Source organism: Myotis davidii, unplaced genomic scaffold, assembly GCF_000327345.1.
Source record: "Myotis davidii unplaced genomic scaffold, ASM32734v1 scaffold608, whole genome shotgun sequence".
Taxonomy (NCBI): Eukaryota; Metazoa; Chordata; class Mammalia; order Chiroptera; family Vespertilionidae; genus Myotis; species Myotis davidii.
In genome coordinates, this window is record NW_006300025.1 from 3194378 (window position 1) to 3206700 (window position 12323).

The 12323-nt window shown below is 38.7% G+C and overlaps 1 protein-coding gene and 1 pseudogene across 1 annotated transcript in view; one reads left to right on the forward strand and one right to left on the reverse strand.

The window, feature by feature from the left end:
• Window positions 1–2590, forward strand: part of LOC102768981 — a 9395-nt pseudogene extending 6805 nt beyond the window's left edge.
• The window catches only part of RALGAPA2 (Ral GTPase activating protein catalytic alpha subunit 2), a 270837-nt gene that overhangs the window by 196162 nt on the left and 62352 nt on the right, over window positions 1–12323 (reverse strand). The window contains exons 14-15 of the mRNA XM_006776151.2: window positions 11157–11394; window positions 7317–7481 (exon numbers count right to left, since the gene is read on the reverse strand). Of these exons, the coding sequence (XP_006776214.1) occupies window positions 7317–7481; window positions 11157–11394 (403 nt within the window). The remainder of the gene's footprint in view (window positions 1–7316; window positions 7482–11156; window positions 11395–12323) is intronic.

Below are 12323 nucleotides of genomic sequence, written 5' to 3' on the forward strand. Positions count from 1 at the left end.
AACAAAACAAAAAGAAAGTCCACTGCATGGGAGAACATATTTGCTATCTCTGAGATAAGGGTTTAATCTCTAAAAATGACAGGAACTCATACAACTTAACAAAAGGAATTTTTACCATTTTCGCAACAGCATGAATGGACCTGGAGAGCATTATGCTAAGCGAAATAAGCCAGTCAGAGAAAGATAAATATCACATGATCTCACTCATATGTGGAATAAAATGAACAACATAAACTGATGTACAAAAATAGATCCAGAGACAAAGAAACACCTAACAGATGGTCCAACCTCAGAGGGAAGGCAGGGGAGGGTGGGTAAGGGTGGGGGTAAGAGATCAACCAAAGGACTTGTATGCATGCATATTAGCATAACCAATGGACATAGACACTGGGGCTATGGGAGCTTGTCCCGGGGGCTAGGAGTGGCCAGAGAGGGGTCAATCAGGAAAAAAGGAGGCATATGTAATACTTTAAACAATAAAAAAAATGATGACAGCTAATAATAAAGAAAATTATTATACGGGATAAACAAACAAACAAAAGAGTCTGACACTGGCCTGGCCCCACCAGCACTCTGATATTTGGCTGTAAATAAGCAAACACTCCATAGTGAACAGACTTTGTGGTTTGTGAAATGTTCAAATAAAATCAATGCTGATACGGAGGACCCGAAGGGCATTATCAACATGAAGCAGTTAGCCGAGTTTGTGGTGGACCTCAGTGATCAGGTAGCATCTACTGAGCATTGGTGTGGACAGAAATAAGTTTCAAATTCACATTCCACTGCCTCCTAAGATTGACCCAACAGTTACCATGATTCAGGTAGAGGGGAAACCTGATGCCACATACAGTGATGTGGGAACAGATTGAGAAACTTCACGAAGGTGAAACCCCTCTATTTTATCCAGAGAGGTTTGTTAACCTTGGTGTTGAGCCTCCCCAAGGTATACTGCTCTGTGGTCCACTGGGTACAAGCAAGACACTGTGCTGGGGCAGTTGCTAATACAACTTACAGTTGCTTCACTGAGTTACTAGATCTGAACCTGTACAGAAATACATTATAGAGGGGGCACAAATGGTTCAAGAGCTCTTTGAAATGGCCAGAACAAAAACAAAAACAAACCTGCCTTACCTTCTTTAATGAAATTGATATTGGAGGGGCTCATTTTAACGGCGGTGCTGGAGGTGACAACGAAGTACAGAGAACAATGTTGGAATTGATCAATCAGCTGGATGGTTTTGATCCCTGAGGATCAAAACATTCAAGTGCTGATGTTTTGATTATCGTAGCTCTGTAGTACAACTTGAAGTCAGAGAGTGTGATACTTCCAGCTTCGTTCTTTTTTCTTAGGATTGCTTTCGCTATTTGGGGTCTTTTGTGGTTCCATACAAATCTGATGATTTCTCATTCTATTTCTTCAAAAAATGACATTGAGATTTTGATGGGGATTGCATTAAAATGGTAATATGGACATTTTAACTATGTTGATTCTTCCAATCCATGAACACGGGATATTTTTTCTATTTTGGTGTGACTTTTTCAATCTCTTTTAATAATACTACCTCACACCTGTTGGAGTGGCCATTATCAACAAGACAAGCAATAATAAGTGTTGTAAAAAAGGGGAACCCTCATTTACTGTTGGTGGGAATGTAGACTGTACAACCACTATGAAAAGCAGTCTGGTGATTCCTCAAAAAATTAAGAATAGAGCTACCATATGACCCAGCAATCCCTCTCCTGGATGTATACCCGAAAAACAACAAATCATGTATTCGCAAAGATATATGTACTCCCATGTTCACTGCAGCATTATTCACAGTAGCCAAGACCTGGAAACAACCAAAGTGTCCTGCGATAGAGGACTGGATAAAGATGATGTGGTACATATACACAGTGGAATACTACTCACCCATAAGAATGGATGAGATACTGCCATTTGCAACAACATGGATGGACCTTGAGAATACTATGCTAACTGAAATAAATTGAAAAAGCTAAGAACCATATGATTTCACTCATATGTGGGATATAAAACTGAAACTTGTGAACAGAAGCAGCAGTGTGGTGGTTGGCAGAGGGAAGGGGATAGGAGGAGAAGGGGGTCCTAATATATGGTGACAGGAGAAATTTGACTTTGGGTGGTGGGTACACTGTGCAGTATACAGATCTTGTAACACAGAAATGCACACATGAAACCTATATGATATTGACCAATCTCACCCCAATAAATTTAATAAGAAAATAAATAAATGAAGTGCTGATGCCACTAAGAGACTGACACTTTGAATCCAGCACTGATGTGACCAGGGAGATTAGACTGAAAGATTGAATTTAGCTTACCTGATTATTTTTAAGATTCATGCAGATTAAATAAGTGTTGAAAGAGATACCAGATTTGAATTATTGGCATGACTGTGTCCAGATAGCACTGATGTTAAGATTAGAAGTGTCTGCACAGAAGCTGGTGCGTTTGCCATCAGAGCATGGCGAAAAATAGCTACTGAGAGGATTTCTTGCAGGCTGTAAGTAAGGTCATAAGTCCTATGCCAAATTCAGTGCTACTCCCTGATATAGGACATACAACTGAGCCCTGAAGGCTTTCATGAAAACACTTCTTTTAAGTGGAATCCTAAGCTTATATAGACTTGGTAATAACCATTTCACACACAAGAACACATGAGATGAAAATTGTAAAAAAAATAAAAATAAAAAAGACAATGGCATCACTTTAATAGTGAAGAGCAAATGGCATCAGACTAAGGAGGAACTCACTATTGTAGTCAGACTAAACACCAGAACACACAGCAGATTGTTCTCAAAGTCACTAGGCTGCAAAGTCTCTTTACCTTTTGTGCCATAAAACCAGGAATAAGGGTGCCAAAGGCAGGGAAACACACACCCGCCACTGGCCCACTTCATTTCACTGTAAATCAGGGTCTCTCAACCTCAGCACTACTGATATTTCGAGTCAGACAGTTCTTTGTGAGGGGCTGTCCTGTGCACTGTAAATGTTTAGCAGCATCCCTGGCTCCCACCCACTGGATGTCAGTGGCACTGCTCCAGTCGTGACAATCCAAAACATCTCTAGGCTGTGACAAATGTTCCCGGAAGCAAAATCACCCCCAGCTGAGAACCACTGCTCTAAGTCATATTCAACATCTGTTGGACATATATATGGGACTCAAGAATCTGAGTAAACCAAAATGTAATACTGAATGAGAGAAATGTCTCCAAAATGAGATGACTAACAGGAAGAGATTTCTTCTGAGAATATATTCCGGACAAACTTGTGAAAACTTAAATGAAATAATATGGGGGGGGGGGGAATGGATTGTGAAAAAATAAAACTTCAAACCATGAAAAAAATTTATTTTGGGTGTATATCAGCCAAATAGAAAGCAAAACTATTTTAAATACTTCAGTAATCAAATCTAGGTAGTAGTATTTTTTTTTTGAAAACCAAATTATCAAGCAGCTAATGTACATTAACTTAAATGACCGGTGCCCATCTTCCCAGGTACCATTTTAATGTCTTTCACCTCAGGTATTTACTAGAGAAAAAGACTTTTCTAAGAACCATGGTCTTTATTCTCAATAAAACTATCTTTTGCTCTCATATCCTATAAATTAAATAACATGATATTTTACATACTCATCAGGGGAATTAAGCTTTTATTATGCATTTCTAAGCCACAGTATGACATGATTTAGTGCTACAGAAAGCCACGATTAGGCCATAGCCAATATTAAATAAATACTAATATATAATGCCATCTTTCTGAAAATAAAAAAGAACATGGAAATATTTCCATCTTTAGCAAGAAGACTGAGTTCATCTTAGAAACACTGAAAAAACAAGTAGACTTAACTGTAAAGCTAAGTAAATCCTTTTGTTATGCCCAAAATCTATAATGTCTTAGTAACCAGAAAACACACAGTGTGCAAACCACATGCAGCTAAACTCAATTTTAACTGGCTAAAGCCCAGAAACAATTTTTCTTTGTTTGAAAAATTATCAATCTTTAGCAGTGTTTTTTGACTCAAATCTTAATACTCAGTATGAATCTGCATAAACTGATCATTACTTTATATGTGATTACGATTTATTAACTCCAAGGAAGTCTTGCCTGTATAATTTTTCCAGAGTATTCATGTTGGGGAAGGCACAGCAAGCATTCTAACATTGACATGCTCAAATGTTTTATAAAATTTTATGAAAATCTTCTTCCATTTTCTAGGCACAGTGTAGAAGGTATGCTGAGGGAGGCATCACTGTTTCTCTCCATTGAAAACGATAGGCCAGCCCTGGCAGGTTTGGCTTAGTGGACAGAGCATCGGCCTGCGGACTCAAGGGTCCAGGGTTCAATTCCCGGTAAAGGTTACATGCCCAGGTTGCGGGCTCGATCCCCAGTGTGGGGCAGGCAGGAGGCAACCGATCAATGATACACTCTCATCATTGATGTTTCTATCTCTCCCTCTCCCTTCCTCTCTGAAATCAATAAAAATGTATATTTAAAAAAATAAAACAACACCTCTGTTTTATTATAAAACAAATAAACAAAAAATCTAGGGGCCAAAACAATCCTCTTATCCTTCTTAACTGGGAATGCAAAGACCAGTAGTGCTACAGAAAATTTTCTTTATTAATTGCTACTAAACATTTAACTGCATATAAAGAACTATTATTTATTGAAAATAAGCACGAAGTGCAATGCCCAGGCGCACATACGTGACGTGGGGATATTAACAAAGGAAGCAAGGCCTGGAGGCAAGCAGGAGACGCCCAGAACACTGACAGACACATGAGAAAGCGTTACAGTACCTGACAGCCTGTGAGAGCAAGAGGAGTAAGAGAGACCAGGTAAGAGAGCGCTCACGGTGTGAAGGAGGAGCGGGACGCTTTTAGTGGCAGGCAAAGCCTCAGAAAGTTGGACACAGTTGCTGATAGACTGGCTTCTCTGAGCTTCCAGGAAAGATAAAGTAATAATTATGTCAGAAGAACATCAGGATCTTTCACTGCTTTTTTATTATCATCATTTTTCTGGGCTCTCTTTAAATAGAGAAGGGGACAAAAGTAGGCTTACAGTGGTGAGTCTGCGAAACAGTGTATTCTTGTAGTATCATTAACTGTTGTATTATTTTCCATAGGAACAACTGCAGACCTACTTTTGCCCCACCCTGGATTTAAAGGAGGCCACTTTAAACATGACAGGCAGTCAGTACAAAGGACGTTCAGTCATTCTGATGACATGGGAGAATGGAGAGTTCACAAATAACCAATCTTATTTTAGAATGCTTTATATGTTTAGCCTGTCCTTGTTTTCTGCTGTTTATCAGATGCACAATTGGTTGTTTATTTAATTGGGCAGATATTATAATCAATTTTCCCTTCCTAAAGAACACAAACAAAAAACCACAGTGAGTGAGGGAAAATCTAGCCTAAGCTTAAAGGTATCCTATAAATAATACATAATTCAAAAATTGGCTCACTGAGAGCTGACTGAATTCAAAAGTGAATCATTTACTAAATTAAATACCCTTCAGCTTAAGAACACATACAAGTCAAGTTGAAAATTAAGATTTGATAAATGGAAAAAGAGAAAAATCTCCATGAAACCCATCCTTTTACAATACGTCATGCTTCTTAAATCCATAATTTCCTATTACGAACTTTATGCTGTTGTTTTCTATATATTGCTATTCAAATCTGAGAAAATAGATGGACACAGGAAAAGAATATGCCATATATATATATATATATACCTTAAAACAAAATATAAAGACTTACCTGCTCTTTTGCTATCTTTACATGATTTTAACATTAATGAAACAGAACTACAAACGATAGTGACACATTTGCAAAAAGAGACACAAACTTTATATTTTGCTGTCTTTCCCCCTATCCTGTGGCTATCAGAATTCTCAGTTCTAAAGGACTGACTGCAATGCAATTAAAGTTTAATTCACAAATGTGTAAAATAGTAAGTGAAAACAACTATTGAAAAACTATGATGCAATCTCTTCTACGGCTATGTTTTGATCAAGTAGTCACGTATAAAACATGCGATGTTCAATAATTTACTGCTCATAAATGTGTGAGACTAAAATTTTAAAAAGTGTTTTGAATGATCACTTTTATTATCATAGAATTCAAGGGGGGGGGGGACAGCAGGAGTTCTGGGCAGCTCAGGCAGGCATGATGCCACCTTTGTCATAAACTTCTACTCCTATCCCTTTCTTTTAAAGATCCAGTGATAGAGTTTAAGGAGGTGAGCTGAGAAAAGAAAGCAGTGAGTAAGTCTCCCTAAAAGTTGCCTGTTACCAGGAATAGGAACTCTCCACACAAGAGAGGACAAAGGAAAAGAGAAAGGAGTTGAATAAGAGGTGAATATAAAGAAGGAGATCATTACCAACAAATGCTACAGCAAAAAAGTATGAGCCAGTTAGAGTTAAGGTATATTTTCATAAAACTCCAACAGGTTTCTAAGTCATCTGTATTAAACCTTTGTTTACTAAGCACTGAAAATTATGTTGAGTGTAAATAAATCTTTGATTTATGACTGCAGGATATTGTAACTTTCTGCAGTCAACATGTATTACAGTTGTATGGCATTATGGGGTATGGATGTGAAAAACTACAGGAAACTCAGGTACATTTGTTTTAAACAAGTTACAAACTCAAAGTCACGGGGGAATGGGGATTTTATTTGTTCTTATTAAATACTGGATATCCGCTTACTTTTGAAGATTTCTCTTTTTGTTTTAAGAGTAAAGTATAGCAAAGCAGTCTGATTAATTGGGGTTCTTGGTAAAGTTTTTGTTCATTCTAACTGACTGTAAAGTGCAACATCTACAGGAATGTAAAACTGAAATTTCCAAAGACACAAGAACTTTAAATGTCTCCATCCAGTCCTGAAAAATAAGTACATCATTATTGTTGCTGGACCAAATTACCATACTCTCTCAAGAGTCACATGTTCAACAACAATAGTGCAATTAGTTGTGTGATTACTAAGACTCTATTTCCTCAAAGTTCAAAAAAAATCTATTTTATTTCTTTTGCACAAATATATCACTCAAAATTAACATCTCACTCAATATTAAATCCTTTTCACAATGAAGGATTTTGAAATAAATATGAGAAATTGTGTTTTGAAAGTAACCAGAACCGAAAGTTAAAAAGGTAGAGAAATCTCATTTAACAAAAGGTCTAGCTTTTAACTTCTGAGTAGAATTTTACAACTTTTACATTTTATTCCTATAAACCCATTTTAGATAGCAACTATTTGGGAAATACTTAAATAAATGTTTACCAGTTGCTTTTTGGCGAACGATATTTCTTGCTTTCTCAACTCCTGGTGCCCCAGATGTGGTGGCACTCCTAAATCTCATTGGCTCGGTCACATCTGGGTGGCTCCGCCAGCTGAGAGAAAAGGATCTCCCCACAGTGGTTCCTTTCTGAGAATCTAGAACGCAGCCTGATAAAGGATAAGACAAGAAAAATAATCTAAAGGCTGAATTCATTATTATTCATTTCATAGCCTACGTTGCTCAGCAAATTTCAGACCTACAATTATATATAATTATAGGCCTGATGCACAGATTCGTGCACTGGTGGGGTCCCTCAGCCTTGTCTGCGCCTTCTCGCAATAGGAGACGCCTCAGGAGATGTCGGAGAGCTGGTTTCAACCCAATCCCCCCAGGCTAGGCCGAGGGACCCTACCGGTGCACGAATCCATTCACTGGTCTCTAGTATGCATATAAGATCTTTGATTAATCTCTTCCCCCTCCCCCTCTCCCCCCTTCCCTCTGAGATTCATCAGTCTGTTCCATGTTTCCATGCCTGTTTCTGCTCCTGCGTTGAGCGTCTGCCCCCTGGTGGTTAGTGAATGTCATAGCTATGGGCCAGTGGGCTGGTGGCTTAGGCTTTTATATATATAGAAGATCAGCAGTTTCTTTTGTTGCAAATTAGGTAACACTTCCTGTTACTATAATTTAGAAAGTTATTCAGGTATCAGTAATCTAAATATTGCTAGTGCCAAAGTATTTTTCAAGAATCTCCAACAGTCTGATGAAAATTAACATATCTTCATAGTACTCATTTCAATATACAAAAATATTAATAAACCTTTCTCAATATAAGAATAATGTTAAATGAAGTTATATCACTGCTCCAAAAGCTATTTTCATAAACCAGAAAATCAGAGATCCTAATTTTAGAATACTCCATCCTGCAGGCACCAACCTCTCCACATCCCCAAGAGAAAGTTATGCCTACCTTCTCTAATTACAGACAACCAAATGAGGAAGGAAAATGAAAATCTACAAATACAAAATCTTATTTTAGTGAAGCTCTAAAACAATAAACTATTACAGCTCTGTGATTCAAGTTCTCTTCTTTCCTCTCATATTGCTCTGGTCAACTATTTCAAATGAGTGGTCAAGAATCCAAAAGAAATGCAGGAGAAAAGAGAATGAGACACTGAGGTTTTGGCACAGGTATACTGAGGCTGGTGGCTGCCACCTGTGGCTTGTTTTCACACACAGGTTACTCTGAGAGTGTATTTTATTTCCATAAGTCCAGTACTTCCAAGGCTGGTATTTCTATAATGAATGTTTAAATCTGTTTTTAGAATAAAGCAATATAATAAATAAATCAGAAAAATGCTCCATGGTCATTAATTAAATAAAATTTCTGCTGTATCATCCCTAAAATAGTGTTTTTGAAGTTGTTTATCTTCCTAAGACAAGCCCATCTTTTCCCATGACTCTCTTTCTTCACACAGTCGGGGGAGGGGGGAGTATTTTGGGTGCTGAGGAGGAGGGTAGATGACAAGCATATCAGGAGGCAGGGAATGTGCTTAGTTTGAGAAATTCCTTACCTCCTGTCTCAGCAACTCCCTCCATCCTGAAAGGCACCTCTGGTCAGGCAGACTCTCTTCTGGGCTAAGAACCAAAGTTTCAGAGGCCAAGCTCCTGCTAGAAGCAGCCTGGTCCTTACAGAGGCCCGCAGAGCTGCCACCGAGCACAAGACAGAGGCCAAGGGCACAGCTTCTTGGCCCCCTGACCCCACTTCAATCCCAATTCTCCAGTCTAATGTGTTTTTTAGGAAGGGCTCGGTGTAGCTTCAAATGGGGAGAAAAAGGGATCTGCTGCTAAAATGTTACAAAATCATTAGACAATCGAAATCTAAACCAAAATAAAACTGTCCCACTGGAATACCAGATGCTTAAACTGGTTTTTGCTTGTTACTCATTTGCTTTTAGTAATTGATGCTTTGGCAAGCCACTCACAGACTGCAATGAAGACATTGTAAGAATCAGCCATGTTAATTACTCCCTATGGTTAATCAATCATTGTAATTCATTCACACCTCCAGTATGCACATTCTCTTTTGTCCTCTCCCACATTGACTATGGGGTTCATCGTGTGACTGACTTTGGTAGCAAAACTGAGCAAGCAGATATTTTAAATGTACCTATTCCTCAGGCATCCCTCTTGCCCCAGCTGACAGCTAGCCAACCCCTAGAAGTAGAGCTGCTTAGCTGACAATTTCACAGTCTAGCTCAGCAATTTTCAAACAGTGTGCTGCAAGAATTTTTAAAACATGCAATACCTGACTATTTGGTCAGGGGACTTACCTCTTTTCTCTTAGATTGTCAAATAAAAAAATGACAATAGCCAACATAACAATAGCTGTCAGGTGTGAATGCCATGTCTTGAACCATAAATATATAGGTCATATAGTAGAGTTGCACCTTACTAGTATTGGTCACGTTGCATAATAAGGTTGCATCTGACTGGTTAATTCTTAGTACTAGAAATCCTTATACACAAGTATAAGCACCTGATTTTTTTAAGAAGTCGCTTTGGAGCAAAAGGGTAGTTAATAACTATTATTATTATTTTATAAAGCAATCAAAATTATACCTATTTTTTGCCAGATTGGCAAAAGATAGAACATTTTTTGGTATGCCACAGAATTTTAGTAATTAGCTTATGTGTACCAGAGATGAAAAAGTTTGAAAATTGCTGGTCTAGCTAACTGCAAACACAGGAGTGACTCCAACAGAAGAACTGTCCAACTAAGTCTAAAACTGCCAACATATAAAATCATAATCTAAATAAACAGCTCTTATTTTAAGGCACTATGTTTTGGGGTGTTTTGTCACACAGCAGAAGCTAACTAACACAGTCCATATTAAAGCTATTGTGGACATTGCAGTGCACCATGAAAAGCAATGTCCCATTTATGAGTCTTTGCAGGAGAAGGTCTTAGGATCAGGAAAAGCTACATATCACCTAAGCAAGTGGATTGTTTCACCTTTTGCACTCTGTGATTCTCTGGTGTAACCCTGTGAAGATCAGGGTCAAATCTGAGGTTGCCCTCTTCCCACCTCCCTAGCAAGCATATAAGGCTCTCTGGCATGCATTTTGGTATTTGAACCATGCCTGTAGTTCCATACCCGTTCATTTTGCCCCAATGCCCTTACATATTTTATCTTTTACATTGCATGTATTTGTAAGAGATGCCGCAAAATCTTTACATAATAAGTTGGAGTGCAAGTGAATTAATCGAAGGACTAAAGACGGGGACTGCCAAACTGTCATACTTAAAGAAACCACCACTTATGTTTTTCACCTTGATCTGATTCTAGGTCATCAAGCCAGTTTTTAATCCAAAACACATCAAAGCCAAAACGACTCCCATCTGGTGTGGCATTTTGAGTTGGACTGGCTTGGCTTTGATTTTTTTTACCACTTCTTAGCTATGTGACTTGAATGAGTCAATCACTGGACTCTGGTCTTCAGTTTCTTTGTCCATGATGTGGCAATAGTAGTACCTACTTCATAGGGGATTATGAGGGTGAAGAGAAGGAATATGTACAAAGCACTAGCCATCATTACTGTGTTTACTACTACTCCTCCCCTTTGTCTTCCTTCTTCTTTCCACAGCCTCTTCACAAATGCACCATCCTCATTAAGGGGACAGAATGCTATGAGACACAATCTACTGCCACCATTAAAGATAATGTCTATGTGGCTGGTTCACTTTATTATGAAATTTCATGCATTAATTGCCTGATGTATAAAGACACACTCCTTCCCTGATGTCTCAGACGTACGGTGTTACCCTGTAAGACTGGAAATACCTTTGCCTCGTTGTTTCTTTTCCTTTTGTTCACTTAATTTGTCCAGAGGTAGGTTTGTCATCTCCACTCCATAAACAGTTCTTGCAAGCACTGCTGTCAAGGAGTCCATGATGTTGGCCCACTCATTTATGAGCTCCTCCCACTGTGTGAGGGAGGACAGCACACCAAGAAATTCGTCCCAGAGCTCTCGAGAAATGTACACACAGAGGTTTGCTCGGATCCAGGCCACAATGAGTGTCTAAAACCAACCAACCAATGAGAGAATTTATTATCTTCATTTAGAAAAGATACAATTTTTAACAAAATATCTTAAATAACTATTAACAAAATGAATTTTAAAATAAAAGTGGCTTTTGGATTTTGTATTTCTTTTAATTTCTCAAAATTCATTTGACCAACTGTAATCAGGATTTGAGCTACTGGGAAGTTAGTTTCCATTATGAACAAACCTACTGATTCAAAATCATTCCAGTGATGCAGGATAGTGGCTGGTCCTGCATCACTGGGGAGAAGACAAAGTTCTCTGTACAACAGCTAATCTATTTCCTGAGTCAGCTCTTTCCATCGTTCTCTGCAGTGGCCACTTCAAGTCTACTCTTCCATATGTAAACCTCCAAGCTCACCAACTCTTTCCTGATTTTTAGCAGATGAACTCACGGTGAACTTCAGAGAAGACAGAACCCATTAAAAAACCCTTCACCTGCCGGCTCTAAGCGAAGAGGGGCTCCTGCTCTTCTGTACTTGTCTCCACCTTTGCTCTGCAGCTCTTCCTCAGTCTTTGTGCTTGTATTAACCCTGTCTCTCATTTATCGCCAATCCACCCTACTTCCCCAGTTCTTCCATCAGCATAAAATACTCCAACTCTTCATTGAAGGAAAAAATAAGTTCCCTTGAACAAAGATTTCCTCTCTGGCTACAGCCCCATTTTCCACCCTTTCAAAGACAAATTTCTTGAAAGAATGTTCCACACTCCCTCCATCTGCACATGCTCATCTCCCAGTCACCTGACTGCTCTTTCTCCCTCCTATGCCTCCTATACCAGCCACTCCACCTTTCCCAGGGTTTTGGTCTCCATTCTCATGGCTCTAGCTAACATCTGTGTACTGTTGACTTCTGAATCTCCATGTTCGGCCCAGACCTCTTTGCTAGTTTCCTGACCTACCTATC